The sequence below is a fragment of the Colobus angolensis genome, unplaced genomic scaffold (assembly GCF_000951035.1).
Source record: "Colobus angolensis palliatus isolate OR3802 unplaced genomic scaffold, Cang.pa_1.0 Scaffold180, whole genome shotgun sequence".
NCBI classification, from domain to species: Eukaryota; Metazoa; Chordata; class Mammalia; order Primates; family Cercopithecidae; genus Colobus; species Colobus angolensis.
Window position 1 is genome coordinate 712755 of NW_012114933.1, and position 18951 is coordinate 731705.

The 18951-nt window shown below is 33.5% G+C and overlaps 1 protein-coding gene across 3 annotated transcripts in view; it reads left to right on the forward strand.

The window, feature by feature from the left end:
- PARP8 (poly (ADP-ribose) polymerase family, member 8) overlaps nucleotides 1-18724 on the forward strand; it is a 185590-nt gene extending 166866 nt beyond the window's left edge. For 2 of the 3 annotated variants that reach the window (XM_011939339.1, XM_011939337.1), the window contains 7 exons: nucleotides 60-172; nucleotides 440-512; nucleotides 2069-2138; nucleotides 4950-5023; nucleotides 6147-6216; nucleotides 7101-7185; nucleotides 14164-14540. In XM_011939339.1, coding sequence (XP_011794729.1) covers nucleotides 60-172; nucleotides 440-512; nucleotides 2069-2138; nucleotides 4950-5023; nucleotides 6147-6216; nucleotides 7101-7185; nucleotides 14164-14266 — 588 coding nt within the window. In that variant the 3' untranslated portion in view covers nucleotides 14267-14540. Of the gene's footprint in view, nucleotides 1-59; nucleotides 173-439; nucleotides 513-2068; nucleotides 2139-4949; nucleotides 5024-6146; nucleotides 6217-7100; nucleotides 7186-14163 lie in introns of all 3 variants that reach the window. The other variant, XM_011939338.1, reaches the window with a different exon arrangement.
- The last annotated feature ends 227 nt before the right edge of the window (nucleotides 18725-18951 follow it).

The following is an 18951-nucleotide window of genomic DNA, read 5'->3' on the forward strand; positions in this document are numbered from 1 at the left end:
TCAGCCTGAATATATGTTAAGTTTTATATGTTTTTGTTTTTCTTTATTTTAAATGGCAGCAATTGAAGTTTATGCATACTCCACATCAGTTCCTCCTTCTCAGCAGTCCACCAGCCAAAGAATCCAATTTTAGAGCTGCTAAAAAACTCTTTGGAAGCACCTTTGCATTTCAGTGAGTAAGGCTTAATGTTATGGGGGTGTGCTCCACCCAGTTTTCCAGAAATGTATGGGGAAGATATCACTGTCTTTCAGTAAATGGTCATTCAGCAGATGGTCATTCAATAGATGGTCATTCAGTATCTGGTTATGAAGTCAACTACATAATACTTGATTTAGCAATCCAGAACCTTCAGCAGGCATCATGACTTGTTATATTGTGACCACTTTGAAGATAATTAATTCTCTGGTTTTGCTTTTTCCCTTCCGTCTGTTTTTTTAGTGGCTCGCACATTGAAAACTGGCACTCCATCCTGAGGAATGGTCTGGTTGTTGCTTCTAATACACGACTGCAGGTAAATTTTCTGAATGCTTTAACAAGACCTCATTTTTCTTCAGAATTGAGAGTCAGTAAGCAACCCTGATGTTAGGCTTTTACTTGCAAAAGAGGAAGCATGTGAGTAAAACATTATATGGAATTTATAGTAGGCATACTAGAACTGAAGCAGAACTGACCTATACACAATTATCTAAACACAAAATGGATAATACAATGAAAAGGGAAAGGATGGGCACAGTGGCTCACAGCTGTAATCCCAGCACTTTGGGAGGCTGAGGTTAGCAGATCACTTGAGGCCAGGAGTTTGAGACCAGTCTGGCTAACAAGGCAAAACCCTGTCTCTATTAAAAAAAAAAAAAAAAAAATTATCTAGGCTTGGTAGCACATGCTTACAGTCGAAGCTAATTGGGAGGCTGAGGCAAGAGAATAATTTGAACCCAGGAGGTGAAAGTGAAGGTGGCAGTGATCTGAGATCGTACCTCAGCCTGGGTGACACAGCGAGACTGTCTCAACAAAAGCAAAAACAAAAAAAAAAAAAAAGAAGAAAAGAGAGTTTAATTTCCTATAAGAAAACAATAAAACAAATCACACTTTTAACTTAGGTAGAAAAACATTATGCACAAAGTAAAATCATAGAGGCATTCTATTAATTCAGCGTATATTTCTTGAGTACTGGGCCTCAATATGAATGCTTTTGAAGAATAAAATGTAGAAATAAGTGGACTGGATGTTAGAGAGCCATCTAATACCTGCTTTTCTGCCTCCAGGACAGTACTTGGTGTTAGCAGGATATCGTGGCTGTCATCTTCATCTTTATTTATGCTTTTCAACCTGCACATTTCACTTCACTCTCACGCAGCTGAATTTTTTTTCATCTGACAGCATAAGGACTTAAGAAAATGGGATGCTTAACCCAGTCACTTGAGCTAGATCTCATATTACAATGACATTTTAGATGATTCAATTAAATGTTAAGTGTTAAATGCGTTTAGTATTCAATAGTTCATACTAATAGCGTGTGAGGGCCCAGAACACAAAGAAAATAAGAAGTTTAGTTGATGTGAGTATAGTTTCTTAGACCAGTTGAAGAGTTTCGGTTAGTGAAACTTATATAACTTCAAAAATGTAACAAAGGATAAGAACAGGATGACAAGTGTTATTTAATGAAAATCTGAGCAGGACGCTTTGTTTATACACTAATATATAAATCCTAAACAGAATGTGTTACTGTGTCTTTCAGACCAAGTTTAATTTCTAAAATTTTAGATCCATTAAAATAAAGGCCTGCTAGTGTACTTTATAATAAGTGATTGTCTTTATTACTGGTAGGATGGAAAATATTTATCAAGAATCTTTTTCCTCTAGATATCGTTTTTTCATATATAAACTCTGAGTTTTAAGCACAAGGCTGTTAGTACTGTTTTCAAATTAGACCTTGGAATAGAAGCTCTGTCATTTTTTTCTAAGACTGAATGTTCTGACATGAAACTGATTGCTTTGTCAAATATTAACATTTAAACCATGAACAGACCTCTCTCTCTCTCTCTTTCTCTCCTGCTCTTCCCATCTTAGCTCCATGGTGCAATGTATGGAAGTGGAATCTATCTTAGTCCAATGTCCAGCATATCATTTGGTTACTCAGGTAATCCTGTATTTCATTTCTAAAGTCAAATTTATTAGATTTTAATTTTCTTATTGTTTATACTCTATGCACAGCTTTCTATTGTGCCTTATTATATATATATTTATTAAATTTACAATGTCAAGATGAATTTATAATACTCTCCCTAGTGTACAAGATAGAATATATGTTTTATCAATTTAAAAAAATATTTAATATTTCTTACATTTATTCCTTCCATAAATGAATATTGAGACTGTAGTATATGCAAAGCACTATGTAGGGCCCTGAAAAGTACACATACATAATATCTTTAAGTGTAATTCTATATCATGCTAATTTCTTATCTTTGGATTATTATATTTTCCATAAAGAAGCTTTGAACATTATGGAAACATTAGAAGTAGAAAAACACCCTCAAAATCATCTCTCTTGTTAACAACTTTTTGCAAATTTGGTGAGATTGTGGGAAAGAATACTTTGGAATAAATTGAAAGCTTGTGCTGTGCAGGAGCCTGATGAGTTAAAAATGTAGAAAAAATGATCACCAAATTATTAGCATTAGTTATCCTTGGTGAAATTGGTGATGTTTTCTTCTTTACACTTTAAAAATTTTTGGAATATTTTACAATGATCAGTATGATTTATATAACAACTAACCTATTCTGGTTTAAATATAAAATAATTATGCTCATTGTATAAATTCAAGCTACATAGAATTTTTGAAGTAGCAGATGAAAATTTTCTCTCTTTTACTACAGCTTCATTGTTCTGCGTATGTTCCTTCACACTTTTAAGTGGTTTTATATACATATAACTGCATATGTAATTAGTTTTGCTTGTGTGCTTCTGTGTGTGTGTGTGTGTGTGTGTGTGTGTTTACGCGATCACATTACACGTTTTAGGAGATGTCATTCACATGGTGCCTGAATGGTAAGTCTTAATATCCTCATGTTATAGGAAAGGATAGTAAGAAAGGTCAATAACTAAGCGAACATTAAAAAGAACTTCCTAATTTATTTACCAAAGTTCACGTTCTTCCAACCATAACAAGTTGTTTCTCAGTGATAGGAAACTTGGAACGCTTAAAACCAGATTTATAATTAGAAATACTAAAAGAAAACAGCAACATTGATAAATGGTAAAATGCTGATGAAAAGAAAACTTTAAAAAATTAGAAGGTTGCATGTAAATAAAAAAAGAAAAATTAGAAATATATGAAAAATTAAAACATAATTATTCAAGTAACTATTGCTGTTCAACAAAGCACCCTAACCTTAGGGCAAAATAACAGCTTCATTATGCTCATAGATTCTTTGGGTCAGCAATCTGGGATGGGACCTGGCTAAGTGATTCTTTAGCCCCTTGAAGTATCCACTGAATGGCACTCAGTTGATGGATGGGCTGCACTGGCAGGTCTGAGACAGTCTGACTCATATTCGAGTGTTGAGGAATTAGACTCCTTCTCTTGTTAGCAAAGAAATACTGTTGCAGTGATCTCTGAAAATACATATGCCAAAATAACACTAAGAAAATAAATATCAGGAAGTGTAAGATACTGTAGAGATAGGAAATGGAGTAACAAAGAAGAAATCGGTTAAAATCAGACTCTAAATCTTGCTAAAACACTACAAAATAAAAAGCTAAGAAACCAGCTGAAATAAATAAGTACATTCTCAGCATAGATAAAGAAAAAACACAGCAAATCATCAAGTACTGTGATTTTCTGTTTTTTATACTGGTATATAGACTCCTTCGATGGGTTCATGGAAAGAATTGAGGAAAGGTACAAACCGTGTGAATGGATGTAAAAATTTGTCTGTGTATATGTGCATTTGTCTGGAGAGGGAGTACATACCTTTCCTCAAATTCCTGAAGGGCTCTTGATCTGAGACAAATGTAAGAATCACTACGGTAAGATGATGTAACATCTGTAGTTGATTTTAAGGGCTGAAAGGGTAGGTGTAAGAGAACAGGACAGCTTCTCTGCATATATACCCTTGCTTTTTGGTTAGAAATGCATTTGAAATCCTAAGGCCTTCTCCTCAACCTGTCCCCATCCACCCCAGCACCTTTTTGGAAGACCTGAAAAAGTTGGATAAATGTACTTCACAAATTTGTAAACAGGCTTTTCCCCATCTCATTAGGCCATTTGCTGAAACAACTACAAAAATCAACACCTATCTCAACTTCTGATGTAACAGTAGATGAACACTTTCTAGTAAAGTATAGATACAAATCTACATATTCTAAAACATGGGTATTTTAGTTCTGCTTTTCTAAAATATTCACAGTAAGAAATTATGGCATTTACAGAGTAAGCTAAAATTTCTGAATATTACAGAAAAAAGAGCATATAATTTGTTTTAATTAGAAGAAATGTTAGATTCTACATAGAATTTAACAACAAATAACAACAGAAAAGTTAACTTGTAATGTAAATATATTTTTCTGACATTGTTCATATTTCCCACCCTTTATTTTCTCCTTCTCCTAGCCAGATAGTAGGAATGACAGTTAGGTTCTAAAAGCCTTTTAAAATCAAGTTTTAATAATTTTTAAACTATATTAATTTTATGCAGAAGAATTTTCTGTCCTTGCTTTCAGTGCAAAATAATAATAATAATAATAATAACAACAACAACTTTCCCAGGACTCCAAAACCCACTGATCTTCCACCTCAGGTGCTGAGGGCACAGCCCTTTGTTACTGTCTCTAGCCTGATGTGATCAAACCTTTACCTAGAATGGAACTTTGCATAGTAGGTGGATTGTACTTTGAGCTGCATCAGACAGCTTTGTCCCTAAATTTTTATTTTGCTGATATTTTCAGGGATGAACAAGAAACAGAAGGTGTCAGCCAAGGACGAGCCAGCTTCAAGCAGTAAAAGCAGCAATGCATCACAGGTGTTGTAGTGACTTTAGTGACTGCTCATGATTAGTGAACTGTGGCCTCATTAGCCAGCAGAGCTTGGAAAAACAGGCTTTTTAAGTCTGCAAAATTATTTAATGTGGTCATTACTTATAAAGGAATAAAACTCACTCTGAAATGCAATAACTGAATTGCCTCTATACAATAGTTATTCAACAAATATGTATTTATCTCCCACTGTAGTACCAGAGATACTCCTAGGCAGTATAGTGATGGCCAAAAGTAGACACATATTCCAGTTCTCTTGGAGCCTACATTCTACTGTGGGGTATAAATAAATATAATACATATTTAGATAGATAGAATGCTAGATATTATGAAGAAAAATAAACCAGGGAAATAAGACATTTAATGCTGTCGGGTGGAAGAGGGACCTGGGATGAATGTTAAAAAGGATGGTCAGGAAAGGATACTCTGAGAAGGTGACATTTGAGTCAAGACCTACAGATGATGAGTACCTGAGCCATGTGCCTCTCTAGGAGAAAGAACATTCTGGGCAGAGAGTAGAATGACCATCAATCTCATGTTGTTTCAGAGAAAACAAGTATATTCTGGGAAAATTAAAAATTCATCTGATAAATAATGTGACTTTAAATTTTTAAAAAAGAGGATAGCTAATCTAATATCTGAAAACGAAAACATCCCAGATTTTCTACATGAGATGTTTCTGAAACCTCTGTAACCTAGTAAATGATGCCATTAAAAAATGGGTTGGTTTTGGAGTAGATGATCTGAAATAATTGATTTTGATGTTGGAAAAGATCATGCAAATTTAGTTTTGTTTACCTTAAAATAGAGGCCAAGCTTTTAGTAAAAATAAATTTGAGTTCTAATTCCATGTTGTGAGATTATTGAACCCTAATTTGGCATTTTTCAGTTCACTCATCTCAGATTTAGTAATGATTATGTACAGAAATTAAATAAAAATAGCTTGATATTAAGAGAGTGCAAGGAAATTGATGCTAGTCTAAATAGGCTTTTTTTTTTTTTTTTCTTTTCCTGGAGCCACCTCAGTGACTATTACTTTTTGATGATGAACAGTTTTTTTCACTAAGTGTTCCATTCTGACTCTAAGTGTTAATTGTTTTTGGAATTTAGTCACAGAAAAAAGGACAGCAGTCCCAATTCCTGCAAAGCCGTAACTTAAAATGCATAGCCTTATGTGAAGGTAAGTTGAAAGTTTTACACACCTCATAGTGTTAGTTCTTAGCTCATCTATAATTAAGAATATTAGTATATTTACAGAGTGCTTACAGTGGAATAGGGAAAGCATTATTCCTTGTGATCATCTCAAAGGGCACAAATGCAAAAATGGGTACAGTAGAGATCATAAAGTTTCAAACCAAATTGCAGAATTGGCAAGAATTCAGACAGTGATATATTTTATTTCGGGCAGATGTTTCCAGAATGGTAATTACATCTTTCTGATCAAGTAATGCTTATCTTTTTAGTTAATGTGCTATCTTCCTCTTAAAGTTGGTATTTGAATATGTGACACGATGAAAAATGTGAAAGATAAACCAAGCACTGAGAAGATAACCTATTAGGTCTTTCTGTTCCTACACTGAAATTATTATATTATGTTGTACTTAGGACAGAAAAATTGATGGGTGATTTGCAAGATCATATACTTTTCTTTATTCTTACTTTAAAATATGACTTTGACTAAAAATTCATTTTTTTCTTCTTGTGTTAGGAGTTTTAGTAGCTATTGTCAACTCTCTTTTAAGTTTTCAACACACAGTAGTTATATAGTACATGAACTTGCTGTCTACATAGTTCTTAAGTCAAGACCTGTCAGCTTTTGATAATACTTAAATGAGTTCCTTTTTGTTGTTATACCAGTTGTTATTCAAATTATAAAGTTGTTACATGGCCTTTCACTGTTTTTACCTATATTTCTTCATAGACAGTAAGTTTAAACAATTTTTATGTGTTCATTAGTGCTTATATTTTTGCTTTAGATTTCAAAGAGAAGGGATATATTAAGCCGGAATGGACTAGGATTTCTTTAGAATAAAGTGGTTCTTTAATTTTATCTTCTACTTGCAGTGATCACCTCACCCGACCTGCACAAACATGGAGAGATATGGGTTGTCCCCAATACTGACCATGTCTGCACACGATTCTTTTTCGTGTAAGTGGATGCTCAAATTTGTATATTACTGTCTTTGCCACAAATGGGCTAGTGGTGACTGAATTATCGTTTGGTCTCTTTAGCTGCCAAAATATAACAGGTAATTGAGTTTAACATCAACTAGTGTTTTTGTTTTATTTTCAGTAAGCCATTAAAAAAATCTAAATAATTTTTAAATGCTGTTAACTTAGAAGAGCTGATGAAAAATAGCTGTTAACTTACAACTAAAAAAACATCTTCTTGGCCGAGCGCAGTGGCCCACTCCTGTAATTCCAGCACTTTGGGAAGCCGAGGGAGGTGGATCACCTAAGGTCAGGAGTTTGAGACCATCCTGGCTAACATGGTGAAACCCTATCTCTACTAAAAATACAAAAATTAGCTGGGTGTGGTGGTGCATGCCTGTAATCCTAGCTACTGAGGCTGAGGCAGGAGAATCGCTTGAACCTGAGAGATGGAGGTTGCAGTGAGCCAAGATAGTACCACTGCACTCCAGCCTGGGTGACAGAAGGAGAATCTGTCTCAAAAAAAAAAAAAAAAGAAAAACATTATCTCTGTCTCTCTAACCATCTCTCTGTATGTATATATGTATACATGTGTATAAACTCATGTATACACACATATACTTTTGTTAATTTTAAAGATTTAGAACTGGGATGAAGAATACAAATAATGGAAAGGTCTGTCTTATAAAAGATTGATCTGCATTGCATATAATACAAGCTGGCAATGCAGTACATATCGATGTGGGGATTTTTCTTTTTGGCATGGCTGTATCCTAAGAGTTGCATTAAAATATAAAAGCATTATTTTTCACTCCTAAATAATGGGTGCAATAGACCAGTCTAATTTTCACGCTACCCTTGGCTTCCAACCTTTTCCCATGCTGTTCCCACCTTATCCATGATCTTGTCACAGAAAGTATTTCAGGGAAGAGTTGAGCATATCTGTTTTGTATTTTATGTAGTCTTAAAAGAAGCTGAAAATTTGAACTGTTAAGATTGCTTCAGTATACTGTATATCCCTAGTAACCTGTGCATTCAGCATTGGATCTGTTGCCTTGTTGACAGACTATTCACAGTGAAACTTAGGAGCTGCCTGGTTTTCTTTTGGATGATTTGAAAACTGTGATGGTTCTTACAATAGATATTCACTGGCTATAGATTTCTTTCTTAACAGTGAGGCAGCAGTGAGTATAGTAGAAAGAGCCGGCTTTTGATCAGATAGTTTGAATCCTGGCTGAATAGCAATTAGTAAGGCGATATTGACTAGTTGTATAACCCATCTAGACTTCATCAGTAAAATGATAATAGTATACCTGTATCAGTCACAATCCAAACAGGAAACAAATGACCCGTGAAAAATATTTTTGGGTCATCCTCAGTTAGATTATTTACAAGGATATGGTTATAAGGAAACCGCAGTTCCAGTGTAGTAACCTGGATCTGTTAGCACGTTATACATTCTCAGGTACAAAGAGACACAGGCAGGAAGCAGTCCTGTTGGGAAGCCCCACTGGCCAAACCCTGCCAGAAGCTAGAGAACAATGGAGCTTATTGAGAAAGTCCTTACAGGTCAGACTCCTGGGGCAGAATGAAGGCAGAGAAGGACTCCAAGAGGATCCTGGGGGCTCCTAGAGAAGCTATCTGCACACAGTGCCTTTAAAGTTTATTATGAGGATTAATTTAGCACAGGGCAGGTGTTGGCCACTGAAAGGCTTATAAAATATTTTTTTTTTTTTGGTCTTTTCTTTCTTAACTGTCTTGTTATCCACTGTTAGATGGTTGGCCTTCCAAAAAGAAACCTTCAGTCACCAAGTTATTTCATTGAGAAATCTTGAGATTTTGGCAGAAAAGGAACTCTAGAGTCCTTTCCTTAGCCTGTCATCTAATCAGTTCATTTACTCCTTCTGTGTCTTGCTAACATTCAAATTAAGCTAAATAAACAACCTTAGATATTTTAATAGGCAGTACCATTTTAAGTATTATTTCCTTGAACTTTTAGATAAATTATACATAAAGCCTATCTGTAGGGATATACATGTTGCGGAGGGGTGTTTACTGGAGAAAATAATTTCTGTATTTCATAGGCAAAAATTGAGGATAAATCATATGAAGAAAAGAGAAGTACACTCGGATACTTCCTAAATAATCCAAGGAAAAATTTCATATTATCATATTAAGATCATTTTCATTGCTTTATGAACACAAATTAGATTTCATCCTTTCTGTACCCTCAGGAGAAAACACTCATTAAGGAAAATTGATAAATTCAAAACACATCAAAAGGAGAATCTGTTTCATTAATGTACATTCTAATTACAACCATCAGTTTCTTTCTCTATAAAAGATATGATCACAGAGTTCTACTAGTGGTGAGCCTCCCTAATGCGTGGTAACACCTAGAAGAAGAATAAATAGATGAGAATGAAGATAAGACAAGAACTCAATTTCTGTTCTTTTTAATTTTTGTGATACATTATGTGATCCTGGATGTTATAAACTTTGCCTAATGCCTAGGATATGAGTTAACATGGTTACCTTTTTAAAAAATCTATTATCAAGTAACAATATTGAAAATTAAAATAACTCCCATGCTAATCTGATTCCCACAGTTGAGCTGATAAAACAGTCACATAGTATGCTAATCACATGTTTTCCAGCAAGTAAGCAGCACAAAATGAGAGAACAATTGGAGGGAGATTTTAGGGAACAGGCTGCTGTATCAGAAAAAAATGAAAGTAAAATTTGAAGGAAAATAACAATTTAAAAAAAAAAGAAGAAGAGAATTAGAAGTTCAAAAAATTTTTGTTGGAGAATTCCAAAATGAAGAAACTTAATTAAATGTAAGTGCTCCAGGCAAAATGTAATAGTTCAGATGTTATGAACAGATCCAAGCCAATTCCTAGTTTCTAGAAACTGTGAGTAAAACTTGATTACATGACTAACCTTGAAACGCATGTGTACTAGGACATTAAAACCTGTATGTAGAAATTAGGTAGCCATTTTCAAAACGGCTGGAGATGTGAATATAGGAATGAATAAGTGAGGAATGAATGTAGGAATGAAAAAAGTCAAACATTATAACTGTTTGATGAGTATTTGCCCTCGAAAAGCCTGCTAATACCTTAAAATCAATATGCAAATAAGAACCCATTATTTAAATTCCCTTGCCAACATCTCACCTTCTTCAATCTGTGCAGTAACTTTATACATCAAAGAGACTTGAAACCTGAGCTGTAGTTTTCCGTTTCTTTTTCCTTGCTCACCATAGTCATCACTTCCCAAGTTTATCTTTTCACAATTTTGTCCCAAAGCCTTTATTCCCATGGATATATTATTCTGTCCCCCCAGAGTATATCAAAGGGTTATTCTCCCTGCTTCTAATTTCTTCATCACTCTTAGCCTCCTTTGTGCAATGCAAGATTTATTAAACATTACCATTATTACACTAGTGATATACCTCTTTAGTATTCAGAAATTGAAGATAAGCAAAAAAAAAAAAAAAAAAAAAAAAAAGAAAATTTTCCATATTATCCCCATTTAGAGTTAACTAGGATTAATCTTTTGGTGTACAACCTACATTCCTATGCGTATAAAATCCTAAGATCATACCATTTGTACCATATTCATCTCCCTAAAGCAGTGTTTTGATTATTCATTGCCCAGACAGGCTGATAGTTAAATAGAAACATGGCATTCTCCAACATATAGAGTCCCTTCTACCTTACTTCAGTTACATACACAAACCACTGATTAAGTGAAATTGTTGTCCAAGCTGTTTCTTAAAAACAACTTGGAGTTATATTTCCCACTATTGTGCCTTTGCTCAGTCAACCCAAATGATTTGACCTTCTTACCACCTAGACCATTAGCCTATTTTTCAAGGCTCATTCAAACATAGTCTTTTCCTTGGCACCTCCCCTGACCTCCCAGTCTGAAATGATTCTGTCTTTTCTCTGAATTCTGCTCACCCTATGTTTGGACAGCTCAGGCTGCCTTGTCCTTTTTTTAATTTGTAGAGATGAGGTCTTGGCTGTATTACTTAGATGGGTCTCAAACTCCTGGACTCAAGTGATCCTCCCATCAAGTTGTCAATAATTTCAAAAGTTTTTATTTATGAAATGTCCTGACATACCTAAGAAATTTCCAGGCAGCTAAATTTCATCTAATATCCTAGTTTCTATTATTTTTAAAGCAAATGGTTAATTTTTCATTAAAATTTTGGTAATCTTTTTACACTCCTGGGAATATGAGTAATTCTTGTCTCCTTTTAGACGTTTTCATTTTTCATTCTACCAAAACCCAGTCAAATGTATCATCTCCCTAGTGGTATCATTCATATTCTATTTTCTTTTAAATTATGTTGTTTTCCAGACATAAAAGAATTTTACTCTTAAATCATAAATAACTGTGACATGTTCTGTATACTCTATTGTAAGAAATGCCCTAATGGCACTATCAACTTATGTATCTAAGCCTTGCCAGTTGCCCAAATTAAATGGATGTTTGATTTTTCTTGATTATTATATATGCACTAAATTTAAAACACCTGAATGCCTTTGATCAATTTTGTCATTCAACCCACAACTGTTGTGATTCCTTGTGGGTTTCCTAGACAGTAGAAAAATATGCATTTTATTTAATACTTTTAAGCATGCTTTCTTTCTCTTTCTCTCTCTTTCTCTCTCTCTAGTTCTCACTCTTGCCTTCACTCCCACTTCTGCTCTCTTCTCTCTCTTCCTCTGTGCTCTTTCAGTCTTAAATTATTATCCTTTATTCAAATAATTTGAGTCTCATGTCTTCTCCACTAACTTCTAATGCTTTTTAAATGTCAGTGTACGTATAATATTTGGGTAGACAAACCCTTCCATCTGACTGAAAAGAGTGATGGGGAGTGATGGGGCATGACTGGAGAGGAAGTCTGTATTTGAATGATGAAGGAACTCATATTGCCAATAACTTGGATTTTGTTCTGTAAGTGAGATGGTGGTCATTTTTCTATCACTTTTGCAGGGTGGAGAATATAGATCTTGTAGGAGAGATGATGGGGATAAGTGTAGAGACAGAGAGATCAGTTATAATGTTGTAACAACACTCTAGGTCAGTTTGTCTCACCACAAAAAGAAATGTGTGTTTGACATTGTGACTTAGAAAAAAATAATTCTTTCTACCTGTAGTGAAGTCAGTGTTCGCTATTCTATTCTATTCTATTCTATTCTATTCTATTCTATTCTCTTAGTCATTTAACATGCTGGTCTGGACAACCTAAATTAATTTCAAAACCCACTAGTTACACACAACCTGCAACTTGAAAACCAATCATTTAGACAAATGACAATGGAGGCCTAAACAAAGGTAATGGCATCAGGTAGAGAGAAAGTTTAAGAAACTGGAAGCAAGATAGCTTGGTAATTAATTGGGTTTAGGCACAAAGAGAGCCAAGAATGACTAAAGGTTTTGTGTTCCTGGATGCTGGTACATCGAATTGAGATATGGATGGAATAAAAAGTAGCAGTCCCAGGGTCAAAAAATAAGGACTTTGAATATACTGAATTTGTGTTATCTGTAGGAAAGTTATATAGAGAGAAAAATTTAAGGATCGAAGGTAGAGTTTTAGGAATTAGCATGTGTGTGATAGTTAAAACTTGGAAGGGGCTGAAATAATTGATTTTGCATGTCGTGAGAAGAGAGAAAACTGAAGTGTGATTCATTTATAAAACCATCATTGAAATGAGAGGCCAAGGAAAAGGATGCAATAAAAGTGATTGAGAATTAATCTTAGTAACAGAGCACTTGCTGTCCTGAGAAAATACTTGTAATTGGGCTGTGTACCACATATCCCATTCTTTTTCTTAGGGTAATGTTTCATCACGAGGTGTCATTTCCACGTATATGTAAGTTGAAACTTGCTGAGTATATCTAAAACAGCAATAAGAATTAGCCAAATAGACAACCTTGGGTCATTTAGTTAAGAATTTAGACTTGGTACAAATGCGGTTATCACTTGATGGTTAAGCAGTGGATTACATAAGGAGCCTAGTTCTCTTTGCTGTATGTCATCTTTTCATTTTCCTATATTGTGCCATTTCAGGAAAAGATAGTGGCTAGTATTAGTCTTTGAGATGCTGTGCTTATATCCCTGGTTATCTGTTTTCAAGTAATTACCACTTTTCTAAAGCTTCTGTCTTGAAGCCATTTTTATGAAGTAAAAATAATTTGTCACTTGTTCGCCTCTAAATATGATCATGAAAGCTTGAAAATTCATTCTTAGGAAATTCTTATTGCCCAGATAAGTTTATTTGAGGAAAATGAATTACCATCTAAAATGTAATTATTTAGTTTTAAAGAACTTAGTAATTGCTGTTCTTTAATATTATATTTTCCCTTCTACTGCTAAAGTAAACTTAGCAGGCTTGCATTCTTCTGTGAAGTACCAGCATAAATAAGAATATGTTACAGTCAGACTAAATAGTGCAACCAGTGAGAAGAAAAAAGATCAGCACTGATTGTGGCTGAATAATTATTAGAAGGCAGGCATGGCAAAGAAGCAGTGGTAGAAAATGAAATGTCGTCAGTCAGAAAATAAAGAAATGATTGAAGTAGGAGTAGAGTTAAGAAGTCCAGAATCTTAGCAACATAAAGTTGAAGCTGTTATTTTTTTTTTTATAGTAGACTTCATAGCAGCTGCTGTGGGAAATGCCTGCAATGCCAAAGACACTGAGAAACTTCTTGCAACTCAGACAGTGCTTTATGAGGGGACAAAAAAAAAATGCAAGAAGGGAAAATTTAGGCATGACATAGAATGGGCTGTTCTGTGTTTCACAATGAGGACACATTGTTAAATGCACCTGAAAAACAACCGTATAATTTGCTTTTTATTTTTTTGGGCTATATTTTAGGTATCAAATAGCATTTCTAAGCTGTTTTAAATGCTGCCATCTTTTAACATGTTTTTATATTTTTATGTTTTGTATTTCAGCTATGAAGACGGCCAAGTGGGAGATGCAAATATTAATACACAAGAAGGAGGCATTCACAAAGAGATCCTCCGAGTAATTGGTAATCAAACTGCTACTGGTTAAAGGACCACCATTTAATTAACATGATTTGAAAGCCTTCCTCGGGTTCAAAGCTGGATTTTGAACTGAAGAAGATGATAAAATAATTTATTATTATTATAAACAAAATTAACCCTTTGAATACTGGTTTTTTTTCTTAGTATTTCTAAGTATCTCATTAAATACCTAAAATGGTATAAGATTTATCAATTGTAGGGTTATGGAATCTAGTAATAAAATTTCAACAGCACTTAAACTGAAGTTTGGGTTGCTCACACAATAAACAGATTGAAAAAACTGTTTTGTGCTGATATTTTTATATTAAACTCTTTAACTGGATATTTGGTATTATATACCGACATTTTAGGTTACCAAAATAGAATTGAGAACATTTTATAATGGCATCTAAATCAATCAGATACTCTGAAATAAGTATACTGTTTGCACATTCTGATGTGCTATATCATTAGTAGTATGGGCATTCTAATGTTTTGGAAGGGATGTTCCCTATTCTTCTATTTTTCTTCATACAAAAACAATTAGGTCTTAGAAGCAGTGCTTTGCCAAAAAGTATGTAATATACACATCTATAGATTCATGCATCAAAATGTGCGGTTGTGAATATATTTGTGTATATTCACACGTATGTTTTGACAAGAAAGATGGCTTAGCTTCACAATTCTATCCTCATTTAGTGGAAAGAAGATAATATTTAGTAAGCAATAAATTTGAACATAAACCAAGATATGAGCCAAATTTACCACCATTCATTCACTGAAAATATTTTCAGACAGTTTTTCAGTTTGTCTGAAGAAATTCAACTCTTTTAAAATGTTATCTAAAAGTCATAATTTGGGGAACATACATGGCCTGGTAGACCGAATCTATATTCAAATGATTATGTATTTGAAAGAAAGACCTCAGAATTTAAAGAAACCATATATATTTTTTATTTACTACAAGAAAACATTTTACCGTTTTATTTATGCCACACCAGCATTTTTGTATTTGTTCATCTAATACCTCTGCTTATGTTTTTCATATTGAGAAAGAACACAAACTTTGATGCTTCTTTTATATTAAAAGACAACAAATAAGTTTATAGAGAACAGTAACACCAGCTCTCAGCATTTCCTTTTCAAGACTCATAATTTCATCAAAATCATTTCTTATTCTTTGAGTCCTAGAGTTCTTATTCATCAAGTTTTAATTGACAGTGTTTATTTTCCCACATGTTGTCTTTGGAATAAGGCCATTCATGGAAGCCGTTTAATTAGTGAGTCTACCACTCTATTCAAACCCTGAATCAAGGCTCTATCTGATTTTAATTTATGCAGAAAAAAAATAAAAATGTATAGTCATTTGCAAGTATAATGTGATAACTGCTGTGTTTATTTCCTTTGTCTGGCATAAAAGGTGAGAAAAAGGTCATACATGTTGTTAAGGGTTGCAGTTTAGGAAGTATTTTCTAATCATTTGTTTTGTTATATTGCAAATAATTGATATGCCACTTATTTCTGTAAGAAAAAGTAGGCTTGAAGTGGCTGGGATATTAATCATTTTGATAGTATCTACTTAAAGCATTGATCTGTTTTGACTTGTGGCTCTGAACTCTGGGCTAGGCTGGGGGATAATAGTAGTGGGGTAGGGCAAAGATACAATATCATATCCAGTGTTTTGTGACCACTTATTTGAAGACTGCTGTGGGACATGAGGACCTTGCTTTTTTTTTTTTTTTTTGTCAAGATGCTGCAAGTCTCCCAAATCACTTTAACTGTGTTTTTAAAACATTTTTAAGCAACAGAATTATTTTTTTGAAATTAGTCTATACATTAGACAGTCTATACATGACAAACATGAAGATCTAATACCACGATTTGGGAGACGGAATCTTGGAACTCCACCTTTTTGACCACTAGGACCACTGAGACACCTCCAATAAGCTCTGTAGAGTGCCTCCAGCATAATTTAAAAGCCACTGACCTAATCCATTATGGTTTTACTTAACATTTGAGTGATCTGTAAAGAATATAGTATTGGAGTCCGAACTGGAAGGGTAACTTGTAGGACTCAAGAAAGACTGTTTAAGGAAAATTGGCGTAATAAAAACTGTTCCTGCTGACTTAAGAATAAGAGTAGGTTCACCTCTCTGAGGAAGTAGTTGATAGTTTAATGCTAGGCACCTTTTATGATAATAAAGTAAGATATCTTGTTATGACAGTTAATTGAGTTGTATCATGATGCAGAATGACAGATATTGTTTCAAACAATTGTCTCAGAACTTTGTAAGCAAATATTCTAAGGAGAATCAATCTTATTTTTTAATTGAACTTTTTGAAATTGGGGATACTATAATAACTGATAGAGATGATTTTCTGTATTTCTAAAGAATCTAATTTCAGTTACTACTACTAACATATAAATGTGCTTCCAAAATCCAAGCAGGTCCATACAATTTAGAGATGTGAACACTGTTATCATGCTTTGATTCAGTCATTCATTAAAATATTATTTATTCACTTATTTGATGATTTCAAACATTTGATATTGTATTGTGTTTTTATAATTATTTGAAATATGTTCACCGATGCTTTGTAATGGTTTTATTAATTGTGTAACTGTTGCTACTTAGATAGTAACCCACTAAGCAAAGGCAGTCATTTATTTTCATCCTTGAAGTACGGAAAGAAAGTTATTAATTTATTAGTTCTACTTTTTCCTCCGTTGCTGATTTTGTAAACATTTTTCTATGAATAATATGTTCTCTTTCACTGTATTAAAAAGAGAAGAAAATGAACATTTGAGAATGGAAAAAAATAATATACACATAATCTAGTGCTATAAAATGCATTACAGTAAGACACTTTTGGTATTCTCGAGTGCACTATGTTGGAATAAATTTTATACTTGTTGCTCAGTAAATCTCAGTCATATGTTGAGTTTGAAACTTTTTTTTTAATTTAAAGTTTAATTTTAAAAGTGCCACATTCTAAAAGTTACTGTTAAATACTGTGTAGTATAAAACACCAACCCAAGCTATTGTTAATGCTCTGAATATTTTTCTTTGAAAATTTAAGTTTGGAGAAGAAATTCCTTCATTTTTCTCCCCTTTGCTAAAAGAAAGAAAATCTATATGTAAGTCTATGAATCTTTAACTGAAAGAATTTTAGCAGTACTTTGTATAATAAAAATATTTTTAAAACTATAACTTGCCTTAGTGCATGGGGTTTGAGAAAGTTTTAATGAAAAACTCATCATCCTCATTAAAGAGTCTGGATAACTTCATCAGATAGTAATTTAATATGTCACGAAGGGGCCACTCAACATTGGGTCATCTACCATCTAAATAAATATGGATTTCATGGTGGCATTTGAAGCACATTTTGCAAACATTATGATGTTCTATTGTCTTGCTGAATTCTTTATTATAACACTACCTCAAGACAAATGATAGTCTGTTGGTAAGGTAAATTGGGTTTTCAATGTCAGGAACAAATCAATCAAATTTTGCAAATAGAAGTCATCAAATAATTCAACAGTAAGACCATACTGGACACAGATGTTGTCAGTTACTTCTGGACAATGTGGTAACATGGATATTTCAATCACTGGTAACAATGTCAAGGTTAACACCCAGTGAGTTATCTGAAAGAATTTGGGTTGCAAAATTTAAAATTAATTAGTTTATTTTGAGATTGATTTTCTACATGGGCCAATTTTATGTCCATTACCTAAAGCCACTATCTCCCACTCTAAAGAGTTAAAGGATGAAAACACCCAACTGCTACACTGGAATGACAGACTGAATATTCAAGCATTTTGGCATTTAATGCCTGCTAAATTTTTGTCTGATTATATATAGATTTGATGTATATTATTACCCAATAAATTCTTCTTGGGAATTTTGTATACATTATGAAATATTAGGATAAGTTTTTGTAGGTCAGAAGAATTTCAAGTAGTTTTTAGACAAAACATATCTATGAGTGTGAAAAAAGCTGTGTTGACGAATAGATTACATTCCACATTTACCAGGAGGTCAATAAAAAATAGTGCTTATTTACATAGTCAATATAATTTAATGTTCTAAAAATAGTATCTTCGATCTGCCCAATATTTAATGTATCATTTGAGATTTTTTAAATGCAGCCACTCCTTTATGTAAACATTAAGATATGCCTATGTTTCTTTAACTTATACAGCCTCTTTACAATAAATTTCTTGATTTTTGTGCACAGAATAGTATTGTAAACTACTATTTAGCCTTTGGTGCCTTAGAATTATTACAAATATTTAACAATATGTACATAATGTAAATACTGCCAAGAGATCAGTAAGGCCAAATATTTTCTCTATTCACTTTTTATTGCTCTTGCTATTCTATTGCTACTAAAGCCTCTTTTATCCAGCTTTGTAATAGTTCCAACATTGTAGCCAATGTAAATGTTTGCTTTCAATAAATCTGAATTTGTTCAACAAGTACGGTATATGTGGGCAGTATTTTGAAAGCTCAGTTAGGCTTTAGATTCTCCTCTTGATGAATCTTGCTTCTAGGGACTATGTATTTGAAGGTCTCAAGAAACTCTAAAATTGATGTTGCCCTTTTTGTTTTTAAAATGAGGGAAAAAAAGAAAGTCTTTTCAGTATTCCCCATGTACTTTCAATGACTTAAATTGATTGTATGAGTGCCGTTTTAGTTTTAAATTCTG